Source organism: Talaromyces amestolkiae (genome assembly GCF_001896365.1).
Source record: "Talaromyces amestolkiae strain CIB chromosome Unknown scaffold19.1, whole genome shotgun sequence".
In the NCBI taxonomy this organism is placed as follows: Eukaryota; Fungi; Ascomycota; class Eurotiomycetes; order Eurotiales; family Trichocomaceae; genus Talaromyces; species Talaromyces amestolkiae.
The window spans coordinates 430,671-446,586 of NW_024468055.1; the positions used below are offsets into that span (position 1 = coordinate 430,671).

A 15,916-nucleotide genomic window follows, 5' to 3' on the forward strand; every position below is an offset into this window, starting at 1 on the left:
ATTAATGATTTGCATTTTCTTTGAAGAAGGATATATTAGAGTATTGACAACATGATGAGTTTCATAGAAGTAATTGATTCGGAAAATCCTGTGAGATGCATAAGCGTAAAGTCACAAAGGTCCCCAGCAATGACTAGTAATCTGGTCGATCTGCCTTCTCCATCATAATCAGCGTAGTCCCTCTAATTGACGGCCGAAGGTTCTTCTGATGTATTTGTCGCAGCCAACTTGTAGCTGTGTCTGGTATGGGAAAAGCAGTCGGCCCTAAAGGCTCCCATCAATTGTATCTTACATTCTCCGCCACTCCGGCAACCCTCATTGTTGCATTCATTCGCATTTGATAACTTCGTCTATCGTAGCCCGTTTAGTCCGCTCAAGACAAGACCCCAAAAACCGGACATTACACTGATCCCTAGCACCACAAAATACCTCCTCAAGGTTTCAGAGCCACACGTAAACGGTCATTTCTTAGGCGAACCGTTCCAAGACAGAATCTCTTTATCCAATGCGTCGAAGAAAACATCCCTTTCAGAGCCATAAAAGGTTCTGGCGTAGATAAGTCGCACTCGAGGAGTTATGTGCTTTGCAAAAGTCACCATGGCAAGCGTTTGTTGTTCCAAGTACATATTTTGATTCCAGGATCTACCACGCAGAACGCATTTTGCATATTCCAGGTACTTTTCCCAAGTGTCTTCAAGCTCGGTGAAAGGTCGAGCTTTTCTTTTGAGTCTCCATTTGGCACTCTTGATTCGGGGTTCCCAATCGCGAATGGCATACGTATAGGCTTTCTCGAACTTGATGCGCGGAAGATGTTTTGCCTCTAGTGGTAGATCTTCGTCATAGGGAATATCTGGTACGCGTGCCTTGTTGTTAGGTGATGCTGATTTGGGCTCGGAGTCTAGGGAACAAGTGAGTCAGCCCCGAGACTGTAATTCCATGTGGTCTCTGTTAGAATTATCTCATTAGCGTACCGTTGACTCGACTCGAACTTCCTTTCATTTCAAACTGAACAACACTGGTATCGGTCTCTGTAGATAGATTTTGCTTCGCGGCCGCCACTGGTCGTGTCTCGATTTGCATGCCACCGAGGCTGTTCACTTCTACTTCTTCTGTTTCATTCGACGGAGAACCACTCATACTAGTTTGATACAGGGTGGTGCCTTGTGGGGGAGGTGTCTGAGCCGCCTGAATCAAGCTTCCCTGAGCCTCTGACCCGCGAGACTCATTGTCTATCATTTCCTCATCGACCGACTCTGCAGATGAACTGTCCGACAGATATATGATACCTAGTTCAATAGGTTCACTGTCGATAGCTCCTGCTTCTGTCCATTCGGTCAGCTATACTGCTTTGAAAATGACAAAGTTTCTTGATTCTTATACCTTGTGGCTCTTCCTGGAAACCATCGATATCCTTTGTATACGAGATGTAAGGCACATCCCACATATCCTCCATCACAAATGAATGACTGATACCGTCTCAGTAGTTAAGTAAAACTTTGAAATGAGTATTTCTAAGGGTATGAGTGATTGATGAGAACTTTGACGAAGGTCGGGCGAGGGTCGAATTGAGAAATGGAAAGAAAGAAGGGGAAGTAGAGAAGAAAAAAGAAGAAGGATAAGCCGCCACTCCACAAAAGGAAATCGAGAAAGCAGTTTCCTTTGAGATCACGTGCTAGACCTGATAAGTACGCCAGTAGTATTAGATTCTTTGGAGGGACCTGATCGCAAATGACATGAGATTTTGTGTCTGAACTCAAGAGACGATTACTGGTATTGAACGACTGTACGGGAAGAACATTATTGGTAGAATATGGTGAAAATAGAAACATAACTCGAACCCTTAACATCAGACCTCCACCATACTTCTAAAATCCAAGATCGCTCGATGCACTTCACCTCGTTAGATTTGATGGGCCAGCTCCCGGAGTATCATCGCCACCTTTTCCGTCAAAGCTTCCTTAAGAGACAGCAAACCTGAACTTGAGTAAAATGAGTCAGTTTCAATAGGTGACACTTCAAGGGCCGTTGTAGCGTACTGTCATTCAAAGAACTCGTCATTGCTCTGGCAGCCTTTTCGTAGTTGATAAGACGCTGGTTTTCACGGTATCTTTGCCAGCCTTTCCAGGGCATGAGTAAGATCCTCTTGATGATATGATAAACTTTTGAAGCAATATGACGCGTAGAAGAAGCTAGGGATTTTTCATGACGAAGCAAGTGATTGAAATATGTTCTTCAACCTAATGAAAGGAGTGGGTAGAAAGAAGGCAGGGGCGAGGACATGATCTTTCGTTTGATATCGTCATTTGCTGTCACATGATCCGCCTACTTTCCTCACCTCTCAAAAGTCCGTTCAAGCTCCATGGAGGACCTGTTTTGGTCCGATCATACTTTGGGTTCCTTATTACTATAGCTGATTTCTGTTTCATTCCATATGACGGTGATAGCCGACGTACATGAGCAGCAGCCTGAAGCATGAAAAGCATAGGATGTATCCAATCAACAACCATCCCAAGTCCCAAGTATCAAACTTCTCAGCAACCGATATGCTCCTGACGCGTTGCCGAGGTCTACCTGAAGCGAGCAGCAAGTTTAGCGAGTCTGTCTCTCATTGTATCGATCAGACTTTCCTCCACAGAAGCCAGAAACATGTGATTCTCCTTGCTCAGCGAAGACGTAGAAACTTGCGCATTTCGTTCATGATTTACTTTTTTAGTCTCTCCATTAAGGCGGAAAAAGAGTTATTGATTTCGCTGTATGCGTTGATGAGGTCCGCGGTCTGGTTGGGCGTTGCGCGGGTCGTCCCGCGGGTGTCTCGCGGCGTGTTGTTGGCGGTAGTGGTTGCTTCGGCCTTGGTGATGTTGGAACCCATGCTAAATGTGACAGGCAGCGAAGGGGAGGATATGGCCGTGATGGTTTCACGTGAGGAAGCAATCGAGCTTGTTTTGGATTTCTTGGAAGCTGTTGGAGGTGTTGAAGTAGACGAAGAGGGGGTTCGTTTGACTGCGGCTCCTCTGGTAGCGGCAGTAGAGGCTATGAGATTGTCAGCTTTGCCTATGGTTACGGTTTATGGGTGTGAGTGGACCTTGGGTTGTGGAACCGGCCATATTGATGAGACGTGCACTCCTATGTTGTAAGATGTAGGTAAGAAGAACTTTTCAGATGGTAAGAAGAGAACGGCTGAAGAGATATGAGAAGGGCAATCACATGATATACTTACGCCCGACACAGAATGCCAATTACAAGTAATTCTCAATGAGGCAATGGCACTCGTTTGTCATTTATGTATCAATATCTACGTTCTATCATCACATGACATGCCCGGCAAAACAGATATAGATTGCTGGCTAAACGATGGAGATTTCTTCAACAACCTCTGCCAATGTCTTGGATGGTTTATTCGCATCCTCGCGTCGCCAGATATGTAAGATTTCTCCGCCTGTCAGTCTTTGCGGTGGACGGGTATATTTCAATCCGCCAGAGCCAGTCACGAATTCTGATTGAGGGAAATCTGCATCATCTTCAATGCCATCGTCGTTTGCATGATGTTGATCGGTGTTGCCATTTTGACTGCGGACTTTCAGGCAAAGACTTAGACTGTCCCGGCTTAAATCGATAGCCAATTGCTTCACCGGCTTGCCGTCTTGAGTCATGCCTGAAATTTCGCCGTGGTACGGAAACGGGGATTCCCAGACTAGCAGACTCTTGGAGGCGGGTTGGTCTTTCGCTGCTGCCGCCGCTTTAGTCGCATTTTGTGAAGATATTGATGAAATGTATGTGATCAGATCCAGGGTAAACAGTCGTAACAGTAACAACTCAACTTCATGTCTTAGGCCAATACGTGATGGCGGCTGTGTGTATGGGTAGTTGGGCAGACGGATAGTCAACTCATAATCGGTCCCCAGAGCCAGTTGGCGAGATGATGTATCCGGCATAGTGGTATGGATTCGAATGTTGTATGTGCTGCTAGGATTGGCCATAGACCCGGTGAATCGTGATTCCAGTGGCTCCATGAACTGGCCAAGTAATGTCTCGACTGCAGTCGAGGATTGATCGATCTTAGAATGGTTGAATTGCAGGGATGAGAACTTCGAGGTTGTGTATTTCGATGGGAGACCGGCGGAGTTGAGGACTTGGTAGACGTCTTGAAGAAAAGATTGCAAGGAGCGTACATGTGCGTCATGTTGCATGTACGAGAGAATAGGGCGGAGGATTTGGTATTGTGGTGTTGGTCGTTTCTGGTTGGTGAGTGGAGGCGGGAATTGACTCCGCCGTCGTAGGTTTTGTCTATGTGCGCATGAGAGTAGTATACGAAGGGCGTGGGCTATTGCCTCAGCTTCAGTGTTATTGATACCGGTGTTCTCCGTAGAATTTGTTTCTTGCTCAAGTTTGAGGTCGTCCAAATCCACTAGATCCAGCAAGATTTGCTCGCCCGCTTCGTATTCAAACTCAATCAGATCTTTATGCGCCGTTACGCCCGAGCTGACCAGTACACGTGCTTCTCGAGTTAGTTCATGGAAAAGCTCCTCTTCAAATAGCGTATCTCTTGACTGCAGAATAGTCTTTTCAACGGAATCATCGGCAACAGCAGCAGCAACAAACTGTGACAAGCTTGAATTGCCTGTTACCTTGCCTTGTTTCTTGACTCGTACGCGAACTGCTCTCGCTCTTGAGGGTACCAGACCCTTGTCCAGAACAAGTGTTCCATCATCAGCACGGCGCAACGAGGCCAGACCGCGATCACGGAAGGTTGGGGCAGCTATATTCGTCAGTTCTTAAACATTTCTTTTGTCTCGGTGAGAACTCACCCTCCATAAATCCATATTGTACACCAAGCACCTGCCTCTCCCTCGGCAACCTGCACACCTTCCACCCTCGATCCTTGATCGCCAAAACTTGATCCCAATATTTCGTTTCCGCCGCAACTTCGCTCTCCAGCCGCGCCGCAGCTTTGAGCAGTCTATTCGCAGACGCACTAAAGCTTTCCATCTTCCATCCGSGAGCCACATTCTGCGAGTCGCGTATCGCCGATTGCGATTTCTGGGGAGCTCTGACCACGTCGATGTTCAACGAGCCCATCGGGACATTTTGTTTGAGGTACGGCGAAATACTCGTTTCTGCTTGGCGGGGGGCGTGTTTCGATAGTAGGAGGGATATAAAATCCAGCGCAAATTGAGTTTCCATATGGGCTTGACTAACGCGTCCGAAAGTTAGTGTGAGTCTTGAGATAGAGCGGGGAGGGAAGCTCACGCTGCGAATTGGATAATCTCCGCGCGCTTTTTGTACAACAGTTCCTGGCGCTCGGTCGCATCGATTGCGTTCGCAGTTTCCTCATTTCGTTCCTCCTTTTCGTCTTCTTCCTCGCCTTTTTCCTTCTTCGCTTTTATCTCTTCCTGGAGACTTTGCTCGGTAATGTTGCGAAAGGAGCCGCGTTGAGCGTTAATTTGAGCGATGCGGATGGGCAAGTTGTCCTTTTTGCTGCTCTTGGCTTTTGGTGGCCGGAGAGGCAGCATGAGCGATGCTGCCTGCTCCATGATGCTGTTGAATCAGAATCTCGACGTTGGAGAGATAGAGAAGTCATGTTGTTGGTTCCTTTTTCGGAGATGCTTTATCGTTCCGCAATTTATGGCGCTAGCCGTGTGTAGACTAGCTCCGTCCTACTTCTTTGTTGACGTCGTTGCATCTTTCGTCTTTTCTTGTCAGCACAGCTTGTCAATCAATGCTCTTCATCTAAAATAGAAATCAAGAGAAATTGATCTCCCATTTGAGATTCTTCTATGGCTTTATTGACTTTGTCGACGAGAGCGACCCACCACCGTGAAGTACAATATGGGAGTCATCCTTAAACACCGTCAACTCGCGCGCAAGATATATAAGTGCTTACGTTACTTCGAATGAGCACCACCTCCTACGTAGGGCGATTGAGATCCGTAATGAGATGTTGCACAGAGATACTTCTACCGCGGTCAAACCTAATTAGCCGTACCGCCTTACCTGCCTATTCTACAACACAGCTTCATATACGTACGTACATGTCTTCTCCGCAAATTCCCCGCATCCCAGGAAAGCCACACAATCCCGATGGATACGACGATCGCTACCAAAAGCCATACTAGCTTAGCCCAAACAAGAAGAAAACTACGAGTACGAGATGAAATCATGGTCAACTTTATTTTGTTCACAGCTTAGTCCAAATTGTATGTCGGCATTTCCGCAGATCAAAGGCACGGACATGTACCTAACATTTATGAACGGAGATATTGTGGATATGGCGTTGACTGATCTACACGGAGAAACTTTGTACATCATGCAAATTTATTCAACATGCCCATTTTCAATTTGTCGAGATTCCCCGTTTCCCCGTCTCTAAGATATATCCAGGTGAGGTCATTTCGATTTTGAGCCATATGTCGCGGGAATGTAAGCATACACAGACGCGGGGCATCAAAGTATAAAATGGGTCTCTCGGCAAGGGATGATGCTTTCTGTCTGTTCAACAACCGATTTTTGAATAGTAGTCGACTATTATGTTCAACATGGGATTTCTCTTTCTATTAGCGGCTGTCGCCGTTGTAGTACAGGCTCAAGAGGTGTACATCACGACTACTGGCTACACGGCGCGGCCACAATGCACTGAACCCCCAGCTACGCCAACTTTTCGCTTCCAGTCGTTTTCATATGCATCGCTCAACGATACAATTCGGTGTGTTGTTCTCTTCTGTCGTACAATTTCCAATTAACACTCGCAGCTATGCAATCTCAGTCCCCTCTCCAACAACCACCCACACCTACGGACCAGCATACACAGATGCAGTAGCAAAACTGTCGACGAAGCTAACGACCACGACGTGGGGTAGTTGGGTACCAAGTCAGACCGTCATCTCTGCAACCGATACAGCGGACAAATACGGCCAAGCCGCGTGGTCATCGCAATGGCTACATGCAAGCTTGGCGAATTATACCAATATTGGTTTGTATACGACCACCGTCAATCCTACCCCATTACCTTCCAGTGAACTTGTTCTTCCACCACGAGACTATTTCGGTCCAACGGATTGCTACAACTTTCCGGAAGGATTCACGTTCGGTGTTGCCGGATCTGCTGCTCAGATCGAAGGTGCTATTGGCCTCGAAGGTCGTGCGCCGAGTATACTGGAGAAATTGCTGCCAGATACAGAACCGCAGGATTACGTGACAAATGAGAACTACTACCTGTATAAGCAGGACATTCAGCGTCTTGCATCGATTGGCGTCAAGTATTACAGTTTCTCAATCTCGTGGGGCCGCATTCTACCGTTCACCGTGCCCGGAAGCCCAATCAATGAACAAGGCCTCAAGCATTACAATGACTTGATCGATTATGTTTTGGAAGTTGGCATGGTACCTATTGTTACGATGCTCCACTTCGATACTCCACTGTATTTCATCAATGCCTCTGCTGGTTACGTGGTGCCGGATATTGGATACCAGAATGGCGGGKATTGGAATAAAGAGKTTGTCGATTCGTTTGTGAATTACGGCAAGATCTTGTTTACGCATTTTGCCGATCGTGTCCCGTTCTGGGTTACTATTAATGAGCCCCTGCTGTATGCGTTTAATTTCACAGGACTGGATAATGTTGTGCATGCCCACGCAGAACTGTATCACTTCTATCATGATACTTTGAATGGAACTGGAAAGGTGGGATTGAAATTGAACGACAATTTTGGCGTGCCCAAGCACCCTGAGAACCAGACCGAGATCGATGCCGCCAACCGTTTCAATGACATGCAGCTCGGCGTCTTTGCGTATCCGATTTGTCTCGGCCAGCAATATCCTAAATCTATTCTCGACACTCTGCCAGGCGCCAAACCACTCAGTAAAAAGGAATTGGAGTACATCAGCCATACAACCGACTTCATCGGCATCGACGCATATACAGCCACCGTCATCTCCGTTCCCGCCGAAGGCATCGAATATTGCTCCAAACAGAACATGACCACCAACTCCTTGTATCCGTACTGCGTCACCCAAGAAACCGTAAATTCATATGGCTGGGATATTGGCTACCGCTCTCAATCCTACGTCTACATCACACCCACCTACCTCCGCGCATTCCTGTCTTATATCTGGAACACCTACAAAACGCCCCTCGTCCTCAGCGAATTCGGTTTTCCCGTCTACGCTGAATCGACTCGCGATTTAGTCGACCAACTGTATGATTCACCCCGAAGTCAATATTATCTCTCGTTCATGTCCGAGGTACTCAAATCGATATGGGAGGATGGGGTGGATGTCATTGGGGCGATTGCGTGGAGCTTTATGGATAATTGGGAATTTGGGGATTATGCGCAGCAATTTGGGATGCAGGTTGTCAATCGGACGACGCAGGAGAGGTGGTTTAAGAAGAGCTTTTTTGACATTGTGGATTTTGTGGGTGCGAGGAATGGGCTGGGATATTGAGTTGATCAAAATATATAGTTGTTAGGGCTGAGGCGATCACATGATGATTCACATTATATATCACTAACAGTTTACTGAACATCGAACGAGTGGAATCTTCTTCTTACTACATAGTAATACAGAAATCAATTATATGAGCCACGAAATTTATCATTTTAGTGTTTGTGGAAGCACATAATATGTACTCTACAAGTCCACGAAATGAGGTTCTCCGAGATTCTAGACGATGACGTCGTTAATTTTGACGGGCCGTTGAGTGCCTTGTTTTGCAGGCTGGACCATGAAGCTTTGACGATGCCAGACACGCATACATAGTATACATACCATCACTTAGGACTTACAATGTACATCATGCTCATACTACATTCTTCATTGCAATACATACCTAAGTAGAGTTACAGAGATCGATACATTGCGGTAGTCAATCACAGCGGACTCTGGCAGCACGAGTCGTGGTTAGCATATCCCGCGGCTAAACAGCTGCCAATCACGGGGCGCAGAGCGACCAGCTGTCAGTCCTGTAGGTCCCTGTCTTTCCGCGCTCACGATCTCCCACTTGACTACCTACCATCTGCAGTATAGTAGTCCTGTCTACACGAACGTTTGATCTGCTAACTACTGCAATGTCACAGTCTACTACATAGTACAGACTGCACAAACACCGTTATCAGCCGATCCACTCTTCCCCACCGGCCGGCCAATCCTCGTCGCGGCCGACAGCGGGACCACCATGACTTCGCCAGACGACGGTACCACCGCCCTTGTGGCCACGGCTATTGCTGCAGGTGCAAGGCCGTTAGACGCTGCATCCTCCTCCCCTCCGACGCCGCTGCTACACGAGGAGGACCAGACCTTCCCGTTAGAGTCACCTGGCCACCCCTCCTCCTCTTCAGTCTTCTCCTCATATACCGCCGCAGCCTCGATTTCCTCGACAATGGCGATACGAACACTGCCCGCTGTTCCCCCGCCCGTCGAGACTGCGATGCCAGGCGCGTTGGGTCAATTGCTGGTTTTCTTTCTGCATACAATCCCCAGCGTATTGTTCTGGGTGATTGGATTTGCGACGATCACGATTCCGACCTGGTTATTCACGCTCTTTTCAATGAGTTTGACGTTCACCATGAATTTTACAACCATGTATGTCAATACACCCCCTTGCCCTGAACTAATGTGGCAGAACTGACATCTACAGACTGATCATTTTCTGCGCCTTCATGTCCACCGTGATATGGTTCATTCGCTACCGCTACCTCAACATGTACAGCCGTCTCCCGCCCGAACCGCAGCGCAAAGAAGCGCAAATAGATTTGTTTCCTGACACGCAGGAAGGGGACTCGAAACCGGGGCTGGCGAATTATCTCGATGAGTTTCTGAGTGCGATCAAAGTGTTTGGGTACTTGGAGAGGCCGGTGTTTCACGAATTGACACGGACGATGCAGACCAGGAAATTGATGGCAGGGGAGACATTGTTGTTGGAGGAAGAAAAGGGGTTTTGTTTGGTGGTTGATGGACTTGTGCAGATCTTTGTAAAGTCGATCCGTGGGAATGAGCCGAGACCACATACGGGTACACCTTCGACGGAGGATACGGATGATGAAGAGATACGTCGGATGGACGGGAATCAGGGATATCAGTTGTTGACGGAGGTTAAGAATGGCGCATCCATGTCGTCGCTGTTTTCGATTTTGACGTTGTTTACGGAGGATGTGCATCTGCGTCAGGAAAGCGATGAAACTACGAGGAATGTTTCGGGAAAGTCTCTCCTCCCGCCTTCCATGCCGGGCAGTCCTGGGAGTTTCGTTCCTGGTCCTCAGCTCGGATCTCCACCTGCGGCGCATGGAGCAGAAGGCCTTGGAGTTGCGGCTTTGCCGACAGTGCCTCCATTGGATTTGGAGGAATCTGCAGAACAAGCCAAAACCGGGACAAATACTGCTGAGCAGTCTCCTAGAGTCCCGCCCGCGTCACACCCTCACAGCCGCCGCCAAACCAAGACAAAATCAGTTCATCCTGATATCGTGGCGCGAGCTATGGTTGATACAACTATTGCCATTATACCGGCAAGCGCCTTCCGTCGATTGACGAGGATGTACCCTCGCGCTACGGCGCATATAGTTCAGGTCATTCTTACTCGTTTGCAAAGGGTCACATTTTCCACTGCTCATTCGTATTTGGGTCTCGATACGGAGGTGCTTAGCATTGACCGACAACTCAACAAATTCACTGCCTATGACTTGCCGAATGATTTACGAGGGAGTGCTTTGGAACGACTAAAAGATAAGTTTAGGCAAGAACGAGAACGTCTTGGACCGAATGATGACTCCAAAGGAATTGCTCTACACAACCCTCAGGCGCATCGTAGGCGTCGGTCGAGCAGCTCATTAAGAAAAGAAGCTGCTTTACACACGAAGATATCCGCTTCGCGAAGACATCTATCCATGTCGAATGAGAATTTTCTTTCATCTAGCATGACAGCGGCAAGCAGTGGCGTCAACCCCGGTGATTTACTCTCGACTATCCAGCTTAATCGATACGGAAACCGATCTGAAATTGGACATCGACCACCTTCACAGGGTCAGGTCACGCCGTATGCCGAAGTTACCAGTCCTCTGGCCCAAGTCGAACACTCGCCGTTTAGAGGCGGTGCGATGATGGCTACATCTCCGTTTGCGCGAAGAGAGTCTATTGATGAGGATGGTATATTCCGTGAATCAGTTGTGGAATGCATGATGAAGGGGATCGGTTTGACGTCAAGCACGCGCGATGCTCTTCAGAAGGCGTACGCGGGCGAACAGTCACCAAAGCTTGTCTCGTATGACTCGCGGAGACAGAAAGCCGTTTTCAACAATGCATTTGGGTTCATGGATCCGTTCGATGACGCTGACTCTGAATCTATGATGTCCATGTCTGTGACCAGTGCCGGCGGAACTTCACCTGTCCACAATCTCCGCGAAGAACTGCTCAGTGAAATTGAAATTGTCTCTTTTCCGCAAGGGTCTGTTTTGGTAGAGCAAGGCGAACGGAATCCAGGTTTATACTACGTGATTGACGGCTTTTTGGATGTCGGTGTACCCATCAACGACCGTGAAGATGATCTCGTCGGCGCATCCAAGGATCCAGAGGAGAGCTTTCCAACCCTGAAACGTACAACGACTAGCTCTTCACGCGTACCTCATGCAGACCCAAAACGTCGAAAGTATCCCCGACGGTCTTTGTACCTGATCAAACCGGGTGGTATGCAGGGTTACGTTGGATCCGTCGCGTCGTATCGATCGTTCACAGATGTAGTGGCCCAGACAGATGTTTATGTCGGGTTCCTGCCACGAGCGACTCTGGAACGGATTGCGGAGCGGTATCCCATTGTTTTGTTGACACTGGCTAAGCGATTGACAAGCGTTTTACCGCGGTTGATCCTACATATCGATTTTGCGTTGGAGTGGGTTCAAGTAACTGCCGGTCAGGTCATTCACCATCAAGGCGACGACAGTGATGCTATCTATATCGTGTTGAACGGTCGACTAAGGTCTGTCCTCGAGGGCAAGGGCGGAAAGATGAGGGTGCTTGGAGAATATGGTCAAGGGGAAAGTGTTGGGGAGCTCGAGGTCATGACAGAATCTACTCGACCAGCGACATTACATGCCATTCGTGATACGGAGTTAGCCAAGTTTCCGCGATCATTATTTAACAGTCTTGCTCAGGAACACCCGGGTATTACGATTCAGATTTCGAAGCTGATTGCCCAGCGGATGAGGGATCTGGTTTACAATCCTCTGCTGAGTGAACCCTCCTATATTCCTCGTGACATCAGTACAGCGAATACGGCTACATCGACAGTGAATATGCGTACTGTGGCTATTTTGCCAGTGACTGTTGGTGTCCCGGTGGTGGAATTTGGCAATCGCTTGATGAATGCGTTCACTCAAATCGGAGTCATGAATGGCGTGACTTCACTGAATCAAGCAGCTATTCTGAACCACCTCGGTCGACATGCATTCAGCAAAATGGGTAAACTCAAACTCGCGCAGTATCTGGCTGATCTTGAAGAAAAGTACGGCATGGTGCTGTATATTGCGGACACCAATGTCAACTCGCCATGGACACAGACCTGCATCACCCAAGCGGATTGTATTCTCTTGGTTGGCCTGGCGGAAGGCTCGCCTGCTATTGGCGAATATGAGAGGTTCTTGCTTGGAATGAAGACGACTGCCCGCAAAGAGCTTGTCTTGCTACATGCCGAACGGTATTGTCCACCAGGACTGACGCGACGCTGGTTGAAGAATCGAATGTGGATCAACGGTGGCCACCACCATGTCCAGATGTCATATCGTCTGACAACTGAACCTGCACACCCTCGCGCTAAACGATTCGGGACAGCTCTGAAACAACGCGTGCAGGTCATTCAAGCAGAAATTCAAAAGTACACCTCTCGTCGCATTCATCAAACTCCATTGTATTCTCAGCAAACTCCCTTTAAAGGTGACTTTCATCGACTAGCGCGCCGACTATGCGGAAAATCAGTCGGTCTGGTCCTTGGCGGCGGCGGTGCACGCGGCATCGCACATGTTGGGGTCATCAAAGCCATTGAGGAGGCTGGTATCCCCATCGATATCGTCGGCGGCACATCAATCGGCTCATTCATCGGCGCCCTCTACGCCCGCGACGCAGACGTCGTACCCATGTACGGCCGCGCCAAAAAATTCGCCGGTCGAATGGGCAGCATCTGGCGCTTTGCGCTCGACTTAACCTACCCAGCCGTCTCATACACGACCGGGCACGAGTTCAATCGCGGAATCTTCAAGACATTCGGCGACAGCCAGATTGAAGATTTCTGGCTCGAATTTTACTGCAATACTACCAACATCAGTAAATCTCGAAACGAGTTCCATTCCTCGGGGTATGTATGGCGGTACGTGCGTGCCTCCATGTCTCTGGCCGGTTTGCTTCCTCCGCTTTGCGACGAAGGTAGCTTGTTACTCGACGGCGGCTACGTCGACAATTTGACAGTCGCACACATGAAATCACTCGGTGCAGACATTATTTTAGCTGTGGACGTAGGCAGTCTCGACGACAATACACCCCAAGAATACGGTGACACGCTTTCAGGCTTCTGGACATTTGCAAACCGCTGGAACCCATTCTCATCAACGCCTAACCCCATCACACTCAGCGAAATCCAAGCCCGTCTCGCATATGTGTCATCGGTCGACAGCCTGGAGCGTGCGAAAATTATGCCGGGATGTTTGTACATGCGACCGCCCATCGATCCGTACGGAACACTCGAGTTTGGTAAATTTGATGAGATTTATGAGGTGGGTTATACCTACGGGAAGAAATTTTTGGATAAGCTGAGGGCGGAGGGCACATTGCCGGTTATGGAGGAGTCGACGGAAGAGAAGAAGTTGAGGAGGACTATGGCGCCGAGGAGGGCCAGTATTTGATTCGACGCGTTCGACAGTAAGTCAATTTATTCATGGGAGTTTTTGAGGTGTTGGTTGGGGCTGAGGCATGATGTTAGATATTTGTACATTTGGTTGATGTATAGTCATACATAACATAGCATAGCATAGCATAGCATAGCGATACACGGGGTATGCATACGTGGTGTTGATCTTTGGACATATGTACATACATATTTAAATCAAGATACTAGTTAACTAGACCTTTATACATGTTCACTCAAATTAAGTGACATTGAAGTCAGATATCTTTAGCCGTATCCTCCGCGTGACATACCCCATCTTCCTCCCCCCTTCTTCCGCATGACCATCATACGAGACAGGGGCCTCGAGACAGGTGAATCGACGATAATATAACCAAACCTCTCCCCCCTTACTATTCTTAACAGCATCGATACGACGCTTCCCCTGCGCTGATAGATATAATAGCTCTGGTGGCGCAGCTTCAGACGACGACGAAATCCAAAAATCGCAGATTCGATGCTCGTCTTTGGGAATGCAGCCGTTTTGGGAGAGTATGCTCTTTACTATATTTTCCAATGATGGCACCTCATCCGTTTCTTGCCCCGGATTCAGCGGCGTGGTAGTCACAGAAGCTGAAGCAGGCAGGAAGAGGTCGGAGCGCTCTTCCAACCCTACAATTATTGCGATGAGTTGTGCCGCAGGCCGGGACAAGAAGAGGCCCTGCACTGCTGTCACTACTGCTGCTCCGGTAGTAGTAGATGAATCTCCTCCTGATAGGAGACAAAGCGCCTTGCGGCGAAGAGCCGGATCGCGGCATTTCAGCGCTGTTATGAATAGAGGCAAAAAAGTTGAGAGGTCGAATGAGAATGGTTGTCTCTTTCTATGTGTACTTGCCGATGGAGGTGACGAGGGCCAGGAGCTGAGGGAGTATGCGTATTTCAATATTTTTTCGAATTCGTTGTTTTGTGAGTCGTAGGCTGATTCAGAGGCTGAGAGACAGATTCGTGTTTCGAGGAGGATTGCGGTGTGGTTCATTAGGAGGATGAGGGTAGTTGGATCCCTGACACCGGTTTTAGGTGGTGGTGAAAGGGTTGTGAAGGCATTATACCAGTTATGGAGTTGTTGCTCGAGTTCGGCCTGTTTGGCAGTCAGTTGGTGCGAAGAGGGTATATGTGTGCTGCCAGTCTGCGCGCGATAGGACTTGATGGCAAGCAGAAGCTGTTTCATGTCCGAGATCAACTCGAATAATGTATTGCGAGCTGAGTCGATAGACTCGAATCTCTCATTTAGCGCGGGGTGATCGGGTATGTCTTCGCTCATTGGGACACTACTGAAAATCAAAATCTGGGTGCGAAGACGTCGGAACATGGCTTTCACCGCAACCTCCAATCCAGACTCCGCGGCGACGTTACCGGCAATAAGCTGCATACCTCTTGTATACAGCCCCATCACAGCCTTATAATTAGCCTGCAGAAACTCAATAGCAATATAAATTATCGTCCCAACCAGGACGACATCTACATCCACAACCCGGCCGCCGCCACTAATTCGTCGACGCAGCCCAGCCAAGGAGCGGGAATACCACGCCAACGCATCGTGGTGATACTCATGCCTCACTTCCACTGGTGAATTTAGCAATGCTGTTGGGTTTGATGCATTGTTAACCGGGGGACGCTCAAATAGCGCGCTGAGAGAGATAAGACCGTCCCAGATTGCGGGCTCGGAGCGGCAGAGTTGCAGGACATACACCCCCCAAAAAGAATGGTCTAGAGTTCCGGAAAGTGATGGCGCGGCGTGGTGGAAGTAGTACTCGAAATAGCGCCTTTCGCGGGATGTCGAATTGGTGGCTATAGTTGATGGCTGTAGGGTGATGGGTGAGTTATGTTGATGGCGTAAAATGGATTCGTAAGTGCATTTTCGACCAGTACTGGTACATCTTTTGCACTGGGGACGTTCTTCTGAGCAGCGGATGCGACGGATTCTTGCTCATAGTGAGTGGGATGAAATTGAAGTTAGGGCTACTGATAGGACTGACTTGCAGGTGTCACATCCTGTTCTTG

General features: G+C 48.5%; 4 protein-coding genes across 4 annotated transcripts; 1 reads left to right on the forward strand and 3 right to left on the reverse strand.

Annotated features, from left to right (window-relative positions):
* Positions 1-461: 461 nt before the first annotated feature.
* Positions 462-3,104, reverse strand: BHQ10_008468 (uncharacterized protein; the record flags this gene model as incomplete). Its single annotated transcript, XM_040881276.1, has 5 exons — positions 462-898; positions 972-1,322; positions 1,381-1,466; positions 2,706-3,030; positions 3,083-3,104. The coding sequence occupies 5 exons, from the start codon at positions 3,102-3,104 to the stop codon at positions 462-464; spliced, it is 1,221 nt and encodes a 406-aa protein (XP_040736970.1).
* Positions 3,105-3,344: 240 nt separating this feature from the next.
* Positions 3,345-5,531, reverse strand: BHQ10_008469 (uncharacterized protein; the record flags this gene model as incomplete). The annotated part of the gene is made up of 3 exons (XM_040881277.1): positions 3,345-4,756; positions 4,806-5,191; positions 5,248-5,531. 3 exons carry the CDS (start codon positions 5,529-5,531, stop codon positions 3,345-3,347), a joined length of 2,082 nt encoding a protein of 693 aa, XP_040736971.1.
* Positions 5,532-6,533: 1,002 nt separating this feature from the next.
* On the forward strand, positions 6,534-13,874 carry BHQ10_008470 (uncharacterized protein; the record flags this gene model as incomplete). Its single annotated transcript, XM_040881279.1, has 4 exons — positions 6,534-6,700; positions 6,747-8,413; positions 9,072-9,576; positions 9,632-13,874. The coding sequence occupies 4 exons, from the start codon at positions 6,534-6,536 to the stop codon at positions 13,872-13,874; spliced, it is 6,582 nt and encodes a 2,193-aa protein (XP_040736972.1).
* A 243-nt stretch (positions 13,875-14,117) lies between these two features.
* On the reverse strand, positions 14,118-15,846 carry BHQ10_008471 (uncharacterized protein; the record flags this gene model as incomplete). Its single annotated transcript, XM_040881280.1, has 2 exons — positions 14,118-15,678; positions 15,785-15,846. The coding sequence occupies 2 exons, from the start codon at positions 15,844-15,846 to the stop codon at positions 14,118-14,120; spliced, it is 1,623 nt and encodes a 540-aa protein (XP_040736973.1).
* Positions 15,847-15,916: the final 70 nt, after the last annotated feature.